Source organism: Mobula birostris, chromosome 11, assembly GCF_030028105.1.
Source record: "Mobula birostris isolate sMobBir1 chromosome 11, sMobBir1.hap1, whole genome shotgun sequence".
Lineage (NCBI taxonomy): Eukaryota > Metazoa > Chordata > Chondrichthyes > Myliobatiformes > Myliobatidae > Mobula > Mobula birostris.
The window spans coordinates 69,666,755-69,679,489 of record NC_092380.1 but is presented as its reverse complement, the minus strand read 5'-3'; the positions used below and the strand labels follow the sequence as shown (position 1 = coordinate 69,679,489).

Sequence of the window (12,735 nt, the reverse complement as noted above, 5' to 3'; positions counted from 1 at the left end):
CACAGATAATAGCATGTGATCATAATTCAGATAACAGCTAGGGGGGAAAACAGTAAGTGACCGATACTATATAAACAAGACAAAAATTAAGATACATCTAACATATTTCTTTGGTGAATGCAATTCATTAAGTAAAGTCAGATTTATCCTTTCTGAAAATTCTAAATAAACTAAATTACTCAAAAGTTTTCTGAAAGATCTTCAAACTCAAATAACCTTGTTTCCATAGTGCTAACTTAACTACAGTGTTTCTTGTATTATATTTTTGTAACTTCAGATTTCCAGCAACTTCAATTGTTGTTCGATTTTCATCAAAATAATTGCAGACACATTACAGATGTACAGATCTGGACAAAATTCATCCAGTTTTGCATTATCAAAACAAACTCATGCTCCTGTGTCATTACCTCATTCTGAGAAAGAAGTACTCATGACATGTAGGGCACATTATTTCTACATGGAAACCTCCCCCCCCCCCCACCCAGAGCAGAATCTTGAGGACTGATAAGATGCAATTTTGCAGTCAATTGAACAAGCAATCATTGAACAAAGATTTGCACATCATTTGTTGGCTAGGAAAAAAGTATAAACCTGAGCTATAATGTGAAATTATCCACATCAGTGGAAAAGGCACCTGGAATACAAAGAATGAAATTTCAGACAGTGCCTACTATCCTTTGAGACAGCAGCTTGGAACAATGAGCTTCCTATGCAACATATTTCCTTCAGTAAACAGTTAATGGCCCATCCACGTGATTTACTAATGCTGTACTCGATACACAGATCGTGTGCTTACTAAATGTATTGGAAGCTATCTCAAACACATTAAATTTATTCCAGGATAAATCTTCCAAATGTATCTGAAAGGTCAGCAATGCGAGTTGCATTGTAAATGTTTTCGCTGGTGACAAGAAAACCAATAAAATAAGCTCTAACTTTACAAAAGGAATATTAAAACACATTAGCCGATCTTCTAAACAGAACATTTAAAAGTGGTAGTATGGACCCCTGGGGAAAAAAGTTGCATATTTTGAGTGAATGTTCATAAATTCTATTGGAGTATTTTACTCCATTACAGTTACCTTCTTCTCCATCCAGAAATGCTAGAACAAAGTACGGTGGAATTATCCACTTCCATTGCAGAGACTTAACTTTATATCCTGGACATATTCTACCCAACAGTCAGTGCTATCCTCACGTTGGATGGTACCGGCAGATTTTTCATAAGCATCCACATACTGTGGTTACACCTCTAGGCATTCATTAATGGAATGCTTTAATATCAATTAAATAGCAATTGCCTCACTAATATGATGAACTGAGAACAAGGCTTTGGGCCTACTCTGGGGCTTCAGATTTAAGGACTCAATTTGGTTTGGAATGCTATTGCTTGCTTCTGCTTTGTGTTTCTTTTTTCTCTTTCTCTGTGCATTGGGTGTTGGTCTTTACTGGGTTCTTTTGGGTTTCTTGCTTTGTGGCTACCTGTAAGCATGCAAATCTCAAGGTTGCATAGTTCATACATTCTTTGAAAACAAATGTACTTTGCATCTTTGAAACACTGTACCATCTCTTGTGCTGTTGCATCCTGCAAAAAGCATGGGAAGTTATAGATTACACTTATAGGACAAGATCGGTGAAATCCATAAATAGCAGTGTGATAAATTGGAACACAAACTGGTGGCTGGCTTTGTGTTAAAATTAAATAAAGGAAGGTTCTTAACAAGCAGGAGGCAATAATCACTGCAGTTTTGGTATAAAACTTAGTGTGGTATTTGAATTTTCAATAGAATTCCATTCATCCTGTTGATTAACTTCACTTTCTTCAAAGTCCGGCTCAGTACTGCAGTGATAATGGTTAAGAAGAGTTTCAATGCAACAGAAACCTTGTTTGACGACTGACTGCAATACACATTGGGACATTGTAGTGGGCCTACTGCTTCACATCATTGCTTGAAAGTCAATATGAAGCAGAGAAAGAATTGTACATTTTTTTCGAAATAGACTTCACTATTTTCTTTGCATAATTGATCCTGTCTTTAAAAATATGATCATGGTTAGAGCCATGTGCCAAGAGAAAAATTCATAACAAATATTTGAAGACATTGTTATGGAAAGTCTTGCATATAGCATTGAGCACATGTTACAATAACAATTGCATATTGCACACTTGGTGTAAAATCAAAACAGTCTCTTTAGATTAGTTCGTACTGCACCTCAGGTTCTTTATTGTATTTCTCATTTGGTCGAGAGCTTATCCTAGGCATCTCTAGATGTAAGAAGTCCACATTGTGATTCTGAGTGAAATTATATAGTCATGGGGAGGAAGCAGTTACAGAGGATCTTTGCAATAGTTTTCTCTGTGGCAGGCGGCCGAAGACTCTCTGCAATTACTTCAGTCAGGCTTGTCTCCTTTTTCAAAAAGTTTCACAATTATAGTGTCCTTGAGATCCCTTGCCAAGTTCTCCTCGCCCCAGATGAGGCAGAGGAGATTATGAATCTGTGCCAAAGTGCCTATAAACAAGGTTCAAAAACTTCACCAGGGTTTCTGTCTGCCAACTGATTTTTCTTTCATCTATTGAATGTCTTTTTCCAATCCCTCTGTGGGCAAAGGTAGAGCTGTAATTTTATTATTTTACTATGCAATATAATCAAAGACACTAAAGTCAAAAATCAGGATTTTGATTAAAATTCTGTTTGAAATAATTCCTCCAGTGGCTGGTGACCACATCACTGATCTTGATACACCTTCATCTTGTCTTTGCTCTCAGGAGGGCTAGTTCTTGTGCGTTTGGGTCAGAGATGGGCATGATAATGCTGAGAAATCTAATTGTTATTATCAAAATGCTGGATCTCCTGCAATTTGTTAAACTGCAGTACAATACACGAAGGCATTTCCAATCAAAGAATGTCTCATATTTGTATTATTTCCTGGATCACAATGTCATTCTCATTAAACAATCTCAGTTCTTTTTGGCAGAAAAGACAGCAGCGTCTTCAAAACTGCTGTTTACAGTGACCTTTGGGTCAGACAAACAGACATCCCACTCTCCCGAAAGTTCCGGGAGTCTCCCGCAAATTAATAGTGGCTCCCTGATGCCCACAAATTATATACAATGTCCTGGAAATTGATCTTTTTGAGAGCAAGCATGAGAGAACACGCGAGAAAGAGCGAGAGAGCGAGCGCAAGAACAAGAAAGCAAGCGCGAGTGAGAGCGACCACGAGAGAGAGAGAAAGCGCAAGAGCCAGCGAGCGCAAAGCAAGCGCGAGTGAGCGACGAGAGAGCGAGAGCAAGAGCGAGAAAGCAAGTGCGCGTGAGAGAGAGTGACAGCAAGAGCGAGAGGGAGCGACCACGAACTAGAGAGCGAGAGCAAGAGCAAGAGTGTTCCAAAAAAAAATATGAAACGTACATCATCCCAGACTACACTAAAGTGTACCCCTGCCTAATAGGGGTCAAAAATAATGACAATGTTTCTCTCTGCACTGTTTGCAACAGTGACTTTTCTATTGCCCCTGGTGGGTTAAGACTGTAAAAGACATGTTGAGGTGAGTTTAACAGGTGTCATTCGTTCATTAGCATAGCTAATGTTATTTAAACTAGCTGACTAGCTGCTAAGGAGCTACTCTATTGCAGACATCCCACCTCTCACCGAAGTCTCCGGCAAATTGATGGTGCTACCTCACTGAAATGAGTTTTTGCAGGGTGGGATGTCTGGACAAAGAATGGTGTATTTCCTGTTGGTTCAGAGCCATGGATTGCCTACGAGACACCAAGTTGGGCCCTTGAGACTTTCAGTATTGATTTTCCTCCAGCAACAATTCTTTGTTGTTGGGGCCAGATTAATTGAGCAAACAGGGTAGATTAAGCAGTGGTCAATCATTGAGATAAAAAAAACAGTAACCTTGCTGAAATTCAATCTTAATTATGTTATAGATCTAATCTAGTTTTTCCATGGAGAAGTACTGAAGGTTACATTTGTTATTTTTGGAAAAAATAAAATCTTGTAAACTACTCTAATCTTCTGAAACAGACTTTCTGCTACTATTCTATATCTTTTCAATGATTTGTAGTCTACATTGTGTTATTATCAAGTACTCTAACATGTATTTTCTGCTTTTGAAGATTTAGGAGATCACATGACATTTATAACTGGTGAGATAAAATGGGGTTCTGTTCATTTCCTTAAAATCATAATAAAAGTGCCTGTAAAGTTATACTTCAGTGCACAAGAAACAAGGATTCATTTAACAGTGTCTTTGATGGTGAGTGCAAAACAATTACCTCAAGTAAAACCAAAAAAAAATTACAGCCTCTTTCTTATTAGTTTTAGAATGTGTTTTCGCTGTTATTATGGCATCACTTTCTAATGGCTTCCACTTTACAGTAATATAGAAGTTGTGTTGCGTTTATTGATGAAACAGAATATATTTGAGTTCCATTTGAGGAATTAATCTCAAACTGCTTGAGATGTAATAACATTCTGCAAAATCTGCCAGAAATCAATTTAAATATTCAGAGAGTTTAAGCACTGCTAGTTATGATCTTTAAGCATTATGCTTATCAACACATACAGAATGCTGGAGGCACTCGGTGGGCCAGGCAGCATCTATGGGAAAAAGTACAGTCAACGTTTTGGGCAGAGGGCCTTCTTCGGGACTGGAATAAAAGATGAGGGGTCAGAGTAAGAAAGTGCAGGGATGGGAGGAAGAACCACAAGGTGATAGGTGAAATTGGGAGGGGTGAAGTAAAGAGCTGGGAAGTTGATTGGTGAAAGAGATACAGGGCTGGAGAATGGGGAAACCTGAGAGGAGAGGACAGAAGGCCATGGAAGAAAGAAAAGGGGGAGGAGCAGCAGAGGGGAGGTGATAGGCAGAAAAGGAGATAAAGTGAGAGATGGAAATGGGAATGCATTCTCAGTGGGTTTTCTTTTGGAGGGGATTGAGGAGGGGCAAGTTTCAGCCTGATTTGAATACTACTTGTGCATTATTCATACAGTCAATGGCCAGAATCTATAAATTTGAGGAAATCTACTCCCAAATGCTCCTGATTATCACCTGCTTTCCCCCAGCTTATCCACATTGAACACCAGTTTCAGTGGCTGGACCTGTGAAAGGAGGAAGGGTCAAATTACCAGTTGCATCATAATTTAGTAAAAATATTACAGTAGACTGGTCAAAATCATCTTAGTAAAAAATACTGGCCAACTCCTTTGGCTACAGGAATGAAAAAGCATATTAAGATAGAATGACATTAGAATGGATTTGCTACATGATGAAAGGTAAAACAATTTATAAAGCTTGAAATAGCACGACCCTCAAGTGTAGTCAGTAGATTAAAACGATAGAAAACAAACAATACACTGAAAAACTTAATGAGTAAAATTTCTGAACCATGAGTAAGAGTTTAGTTCTGATCAGTTCATATCATTCCTCCAACTTAGACAGCAGAAATCCAACATATGTAGAGTTACAGCATAACCATCTTAAGCCATTTATGCTATTGCCAATAATATCCCACAAATACATCTTCATCACTATTGTCTCTAACTGGAACTAGGCTCTTCCAGGCCAGGCACAGGAGATGAGACATCACTTTGTCCAGGGGCCACAGAGGGTACGTTCATTGTCTTCTGCTGCTGTAGCCCACCCACTTCAAGGTTTGACATGCTGTGAATTCAGAGATGCTCTTCTGCACACCGTTGTTGTAAGGTGTTATTTGAGTTACTGTCAACTTTCTGTCAGTTTGAACTAGACCGGCCATTCTCCTCTGACCTCTCTAATTATAGGACACTTTCAGCTACTCATTGGATTTTGTTTTTGTTTTTCCCACATCATTCTCTATAAACTCTAGAGACTGTTCTGCATGAAAATCGAAGGAGGTACTCAAACCACCAAGTCTGGCTCCAATAATCAATCTATGGTCAAAGTCCACTTAGATCACACTTCTTCCCCATTTTGATGTTTGACCTGAACAACATCTGAATTTCTTGAAATGTCAGCATGCTCTTAAGCGATAAGTTGGCTGATTAGATATCTACGTTAGCAACCAGGTGTACTGGTGTACCAATTAAAGTGGCCACTGAGTGTACTTTTACAGATATTAGGAATTTGCTGTGGCACGTTGGTCAGGACATGACATGCACCAAAAAACAAGAACACTTAACAATTATAAAGAATAAAGAATTAAGTAAGATATAAAGTTAGAGGTTAAAGTACAGAATAAAATGTGCATAATGCATAAATAACACTGCACTGTAACCACTTTAAACCATTTTTTATGCTGTTTATATTATAAATACTAGCATGTATCTACAATGGAAGCCACATTTTAAGAAGTGTTTTCAAGTGCAGTGTAATGGTAGGGGGAATAGATAGAGTGGGTTGGGGAGTGGGCTAACTTTAATGATTGATCAGTTTAACTGCCTGGGGAAAGAAACTTTTTAACGATGGTGTGAAGATTTTGTTTAAATAGCCCTATAGTGCTTTCCAGAAGGGAGCTTTTGGAAAAGGCAGTTTGCAGGGTGGGTGGTGCTGAAATGATCTTTCCAGCCCACTTCGTCCTGGACAAATGCAAGTCCTGCAGTGATGGTAGACTACAGCCATTGAACGCCTCTGCTGACCTGACAGTACGCTGTAGTTTTTAGACACTGTGGATTCCAGTTAATTTAGCCATCAGTTAAGCTGGGTCAGCTGCTTATTTGGGACAACTCATAGAGAATAGAATTTAATGCTGAAAATAGCTAGGATTCCCTTTATTTATTTTGGACACAATGATGCTTAAAGAGGTAGGAGACTGTTGCAAAACAATTTTTAACCAACATCAGAGGTGTGCACTTTTGTGGCTATTAGACACAATACCGTGCTTAGAGCAAGCAGTTTTTAAAATAGTGTCAGTTCCATGTGCTTCTGTTCAAAGAGAAGTGATTTTCGTCACTGATAGTTGTCAAGAAATAAGCAGCAGACCATTCAAAACCATTTTGCTCACTGCAGTTTCAAACATTCAGGCTTGGAAATGAAAGAAATGGCTGGGATTGAAAATGAAAGTATTTCACTACTTCAACAAGTTAGGAACTACAAAGAATTTGGAGGTGTTGACAATCATCTTGAATGTTACAATGAAAGTGAAGATTTGGAGGATGCAATCATAAATAACACTGTATGATGGCAATCATTACATATACTCTGTGTCGGCATTGATTTTGTTAATTTACAATCAAAAGAACAACACTGTTACAAATTGTTATGATAAATGCAGAATAGGAGTCAGTAACTCATCGTTAATAAAGCGCTAGCTTGCTGAACACGAACAAGAAAATACTTAGCTACTATTACAAACTACGACAAAAGTGGATAAATTAGTTTTCAATTATTGCAGCAATACTGTGATTTCAAATTTGCCATTTATGAGAAAGTTAAGACTGGTCCAATTAAGACATTCACTGACATATTGAACTAAACGCTTAGAAACAACGAACTTGAAGAAGTTTCAATCCTTGACATCAATGGAACATTTCAAGCTCCTAGTGCTGACTGCGAATGTCGATTTAGCCTTAGGACTTAATCAAATATAAATCCAGAGTGGAACACTTAGATGGTCTAATGAGGATTAAGATGCATCTTTCATCTGGATGCAAAATTAATCTGGGCAGTTTTTATAGACAGTGGATTTGTAATAAAGACAGATAAGAAAATGTTTATGAAATGTGAGAGATTTTCTTTGTTGTACTGTATTTCATTAAACCCTTCACTTAGTAAATAAAATCAAAAGTGTGTGATTTTTCAATTTTCATTCTAAGTAATCACAGTAATTACAAAAAAAAACGCATTTGAAGTGCTGCACAGTTTTTCAGTGTAAAGGTTTCCTGCTCAGAGCATGGTTGGTCCATGCAGCTGTAAAAAGTATTAGAGGGAACGTTGACAGTTACTGAGTAAGGGTTGAAATGAAATGTTTCGGCAATACTCTGATTTAAAACCAAAAGAACGTGATTCAGCAAAGGAAGTCTGCTTTCCTAATAACACTGGTCCTACAATAACATTTGATTTTGTAATTTAAGCTGCAGTATTAATGAATGAAATGAACTAATCAAGTGTAGACAATAGCTCTTTGTATAAATATGAAGAAGTCTGAAGTTTTTTAATTATCCAAAGGTCAAAATTATTGTAAAGAATCAGGGATATATTTGTTTCAATGGTTTAGTTTAATGCTTTTATGTTTAATTTTAATTAAAATTTTAGTTTCCCAAGTAAACAATACAATTGCTCAGATCTTATATCTAACTTTCAGGGCAGTTAGTGATAGCACTGACAAATTAAACAGATGAATTACTATGTTTCCAATAGAGATTCACAGTAACTATTAGGTATTTAAAAACTGGAGGAACTTAGTAAAGATAGGAAGCTGAGTATGGCATGGTGCTGGGGAGCAAAGGGTAAAGTTGGGGTGGGGTTGCTTTAGTCAAAAACTCAGACATAGGTCAGTTTCTTTTTCCCGTTTTTTCTTTGAAAACATAACAAAATTCCCTCCAGAAAATTGGCCTGAAATTATGCTCGGAATGCGCTGACTGAGGTGGTGGTGTTGATGATAATTATGAGTGGGTGTCAAAAGGGCTGAGATAAGCAATGAATGTGCAGAAAATGGATGGAGATGGGAATTGCATAAGCAGAAGGGATTATTTTAGTTGGGAATTTGATTACTAATTTAGTTTAGTACATTATGGGTCAAAGGGCCTGATGCTGTGCTGTACTGTCCTACATTCTATCACATCTTGTTCCCAGATAGGTGTGGATTACATAGAGCATGTCATAAGGAGTCTATCACATCTTGTTCCCAGATAGATGTGGATTACACAGAGCATGTCATAAGGAGTCCAAATTGATGAGAGAGTGGGTCCAGGGTGCAAGATCTGAATCATGGCCTCCGGGCTGGCCCTGTCCATTGTTGAGGGTGTTGTTGAATATGTTTGTGTGCCAGAAAAGGAAGTCCAATGCCAGCAATACTAGGTAGGCTTGTAAATTTGAGAATGAGGTCCCCTGAGTCCTTCTGACACCCATGCATAGCCATAATGGCAGTTTTGTGTGTTCAAAATTGCCGGTTTTCTTCGGATCTCATCAGCTGTATTCATAACATTTAAATAGCTAGCCTCAGTGTCTCCTCGACTTGCAACCAAAAACTTGTGCGTCATCTTCAATAACCTCTAAACCATGTTGCTGTGTACCAACCAGACTACTCTGTACTGGAATGAAAACGGGTGAACAGAGACCAATATACTGTGAAATGTCTCTAATCAACATTTCAGCAGAAATCACAGTCAAATTATGGCAATAAAATATTAAGACCAAAAGTGTGCACCAAGTGAAAAACCATCTTATAAGCACTGCAGCCATTTAAGTGCACATTTTCACACCAGCCAAAATTAGCCCCCTTTTCCCCTTATTTATGGCAGTAGTCCTTACCTGCAAGCCTACGTTGTCTGCTTGTCCTCCTTTCACCAACTGGGAGATAAACAGCCCGCAATTAAACTCCAATCCACCTCGCACACTTAAGCCTAGTCCTTCAGGATGTGTTCTATCTAAACGCACCTCCTTTAGTTTCCTTTAGGGGTTAAAACAAGGCGTTCAATTATTATGGTATATTTTGAAAGGCACTTTCCAATAAAAACAACTCCAACCTTCAAAGCATTTCAGTTCCCCTATACTTAGTCAGAATTCCAATTATTATTCATTCTCTTGCTGTTTGCCTTCTTCAAATGCAATGCTCACACTTCTCTAGGCATTGCCTCTTTCCACTTTTTTTACCATCACCAATCCCTGTATCTGTCAATCACAAAGCCAAGTTTTGCAATGGCTATAGATTTAATACTTTGAAGCAGTCCTCAGTAAATCTGTCTTGCCTTTGTTAGAGCATAAATTTCCCGCAGGCACCTTCTGCAAAGTTTTTGATGGTTAAGTGGCACCATTACAATGTATTCCCAATGAGCACACATTAAATGTGAAAAATTTCTCAGTACTGCTTGAATGATCCAGAAAGTATAATCACAGCTTCAGGACTCCAATGACAATCTCTGCTAAACTTAGTATGATCTGTTATGAATGAACTCTTCAGCAAAACCAAGAATCTACATTGGTTAAAAACTTTCTATGCCTGAATACTTTCAAAGTTATCTATCTATTTAGCACACGTGGTTGAATAACAGCAGACATAGCATATTGCCTCATTATGAGCAACTTGTGACTTTCCCCAGACGCATGGCATCATGCATAAAGACTTCTTTGCTAGTGGTGATGTACAACCTATTCAGCACCATGGTTTGAAAATCTTTTAATTCTTGACAATTTTTGGATTCACACATCGAGCTGCATCATCAGGTTAGTGCAGGCAAACACACCAAACATATAAGCAAACCTGCATATCCATAAAGACACAATTCAAGGTGAAGTTGAATTTCATCTTGAGCAGATATTATCCATGTTATTTTATATGTAGTGGTGAGCTGCAGATTTTTGTATATTTACCACCTCAAGCTTTCTATTTCCTGTAATGTTCACCTCCACAAACAACAACATCTATATATGTGTATGTAGCTGTGATTCTACCTACAGAAGAAAGCTGATCTTTGTTAAAACAGAAAATGTTGGAAAGACTCAGAGAGCCAAGCAGCATCTGTGGAAAAGCAAATTAAGAGACAGCATTTCAGCTCCTAGAACTTTCATTAGTACTGGGCCTTTGTAAAAATAAAGTTTGAAGTGATAACTTTTTTTCTATCCTCGGATGTTACTGACCTGTTGAATGTTTCCACGATTTTCTGATTTTATTTTGTATTTCCTTTATCTGCAGTTTAAAAACGCACTTTGAATATTACGTTTTGCTTCTCCAGCTGAACCAGTTCTCAATTTAACTTACCATTTCTTGGTGGATCAAACTAGATTTTACTTGACTAAATGTTCTACTATGTGGCTTGACAAGAAACTTAATAAAATCCATGACATCAAATGCTTTACAATTATCAGATGGTCATGTCCCTGTCTCCTGGTCTCCTGAAAATAACATGTTCCGGGACTCTCTTGGCGGTGCTAGATGAAGTAGTTCATTTTTGGCTGGGCTCCGGACATTTTTCAATTTTCTTATCACCCTTCTATTATATATATCAAAGTGTCTTTAACACCTTCATATGTTTGAATTTTGAACTTTAATCGATGGAAGTGTCTACCAGACTGAGAAAAGCATTTGCCGAAGGCAAAGAAACTGATAATGGAAACGGGAAGAAGGAAGGTACTTTCGAACAACCTAAACAGACTGAACTTACTTTGCAAGCTATCTTGAATTTATTGGATGAAAAACTCAACAAGAGATTCGTTACATTGGAAGCAATGTTGAAGGAGAATCAAAGTAAATTGAAAGCACTTGGAAAAGAGAGCGAGAAACAGCAATGGCAAATCTCAGAGCTTACTGAAGTGGGAAAACAGAGGGATTCCAGAATGAACTTTTTGGAAAAGAAATTAAATTCGACTACTCATACATTGGAGCACTATAAAACCAAGATTATTGATTTGGAGAGTCATAGTTGCAGACAGAATTTGCAAATAATAGGACTGAGTGAAGACGTTGAGAGCGGGGACCTTACTAAATTTTTTTCTCAGTTGTTAATGGAAGTCTTTGGCTCGGAGGTCTTCTCTTCTCCTCCGGTACTTGATTGCTAAAACTGAAAACCTCAAAAGAGTTACATCCGCGCCCTGTAATTCTCCGGTTTCACTATGTGAGTACTAAGGAGCACTTAGTTCGATTTGGTTGTCGGATAGGAATTATTGTTTATCAAAATCTTAAGTTTCGTTTGGTTGAAGATTATTGCCCTGAGGTATTCCAAGAAAGATCATGTTTTAAATCAGTGATGTCGGAACTATATCAAAGGAATTTTCAACCAGCGCTGTTATACCCCGCCCGCTTAAGAGCTGTTTTACTTGATAATTCATTTAAATGGTTTAAATCCGTGGACGACGCACAATAATTTCTCGAGGAACATTCCTTGAGCTCAGATATTTAATTAATTTACTGTTCCTTTAAGTTTGTATATACGTGGTTTATTAGTTAATAACCAGCTTATAGATTCGGACATTTTACATTTGTAGAGCTTTGGCCTTGGGCTAAGTCCTCTGGTACTTTGTTTTTGCTTATGTCTGGTCTATGTTAATATCCTTTTACTTTCCCTTGATTATTTTATTTTTCTTTTATTTTTAAATGTCTATTTTAGAAAATTATTAAGACTCTGACTTGGTGATTATTTGATTTTTCTTGAAATATTATTAAGATTGTACTCTGTTTTATTTCTTAAGACCAGGTCTTTTAAAACGGTCTGTAAAGGGTTGTTTTTTTTTCATGTGTTTGGCATTCCTTTTGCAATGTTTAGACATGGGCAGTTTTTATTTTATTTTTTTAGAATTGGAGATTTGCTGTCAAGAGAGATGGGGATTGGGTGGTTCTTAGTTAGTTTGCTGGCTGCCTATAACGGGATTTGTGGAAGGGTAGGACGTTACTTTTACTTTAGTATTTTTCACTTGGGCTGACTTGAAACTACAAAAATGCCTCTATTGTTGTAACTTCCGGTTCCTCTTTAAACTTTCGTTCCTCTTCCTGATTCGTGAGTTTCCTGTGCAATTTGGTTAACCCTTTACTTACCATATGGTTTATTTAAGGAAAATGGTTAATATTATTAACTTTGCTTCATGGAACACAAATGGTTTGA

At 37.5% G+C, this 12,735-nt stretch overlaps 1 protein-coding gene across 1 annotated transcript in view; it reads right to left on the bottom strand.

Annotated features, from left to right (window-relative positions):
- The window catches only part of ush1c (Usher syndrome 1C), a 205,519-nt gene that overhangs the window by 138,077 nt on the left and 54,707 nt on the right, over positions 1-12,735 (bottom strand). Inside the window, exon 5 of the mRNA XM_072271371.1 lies at positions 9,452-9,590. Coding sequence (XP_072127472.1) covers positions 9,452-9,590 — 139 coding nt within the window. The remainder of the gene's footprint in view (positions 1-9,451; positions 9,591-12,735) is intronic.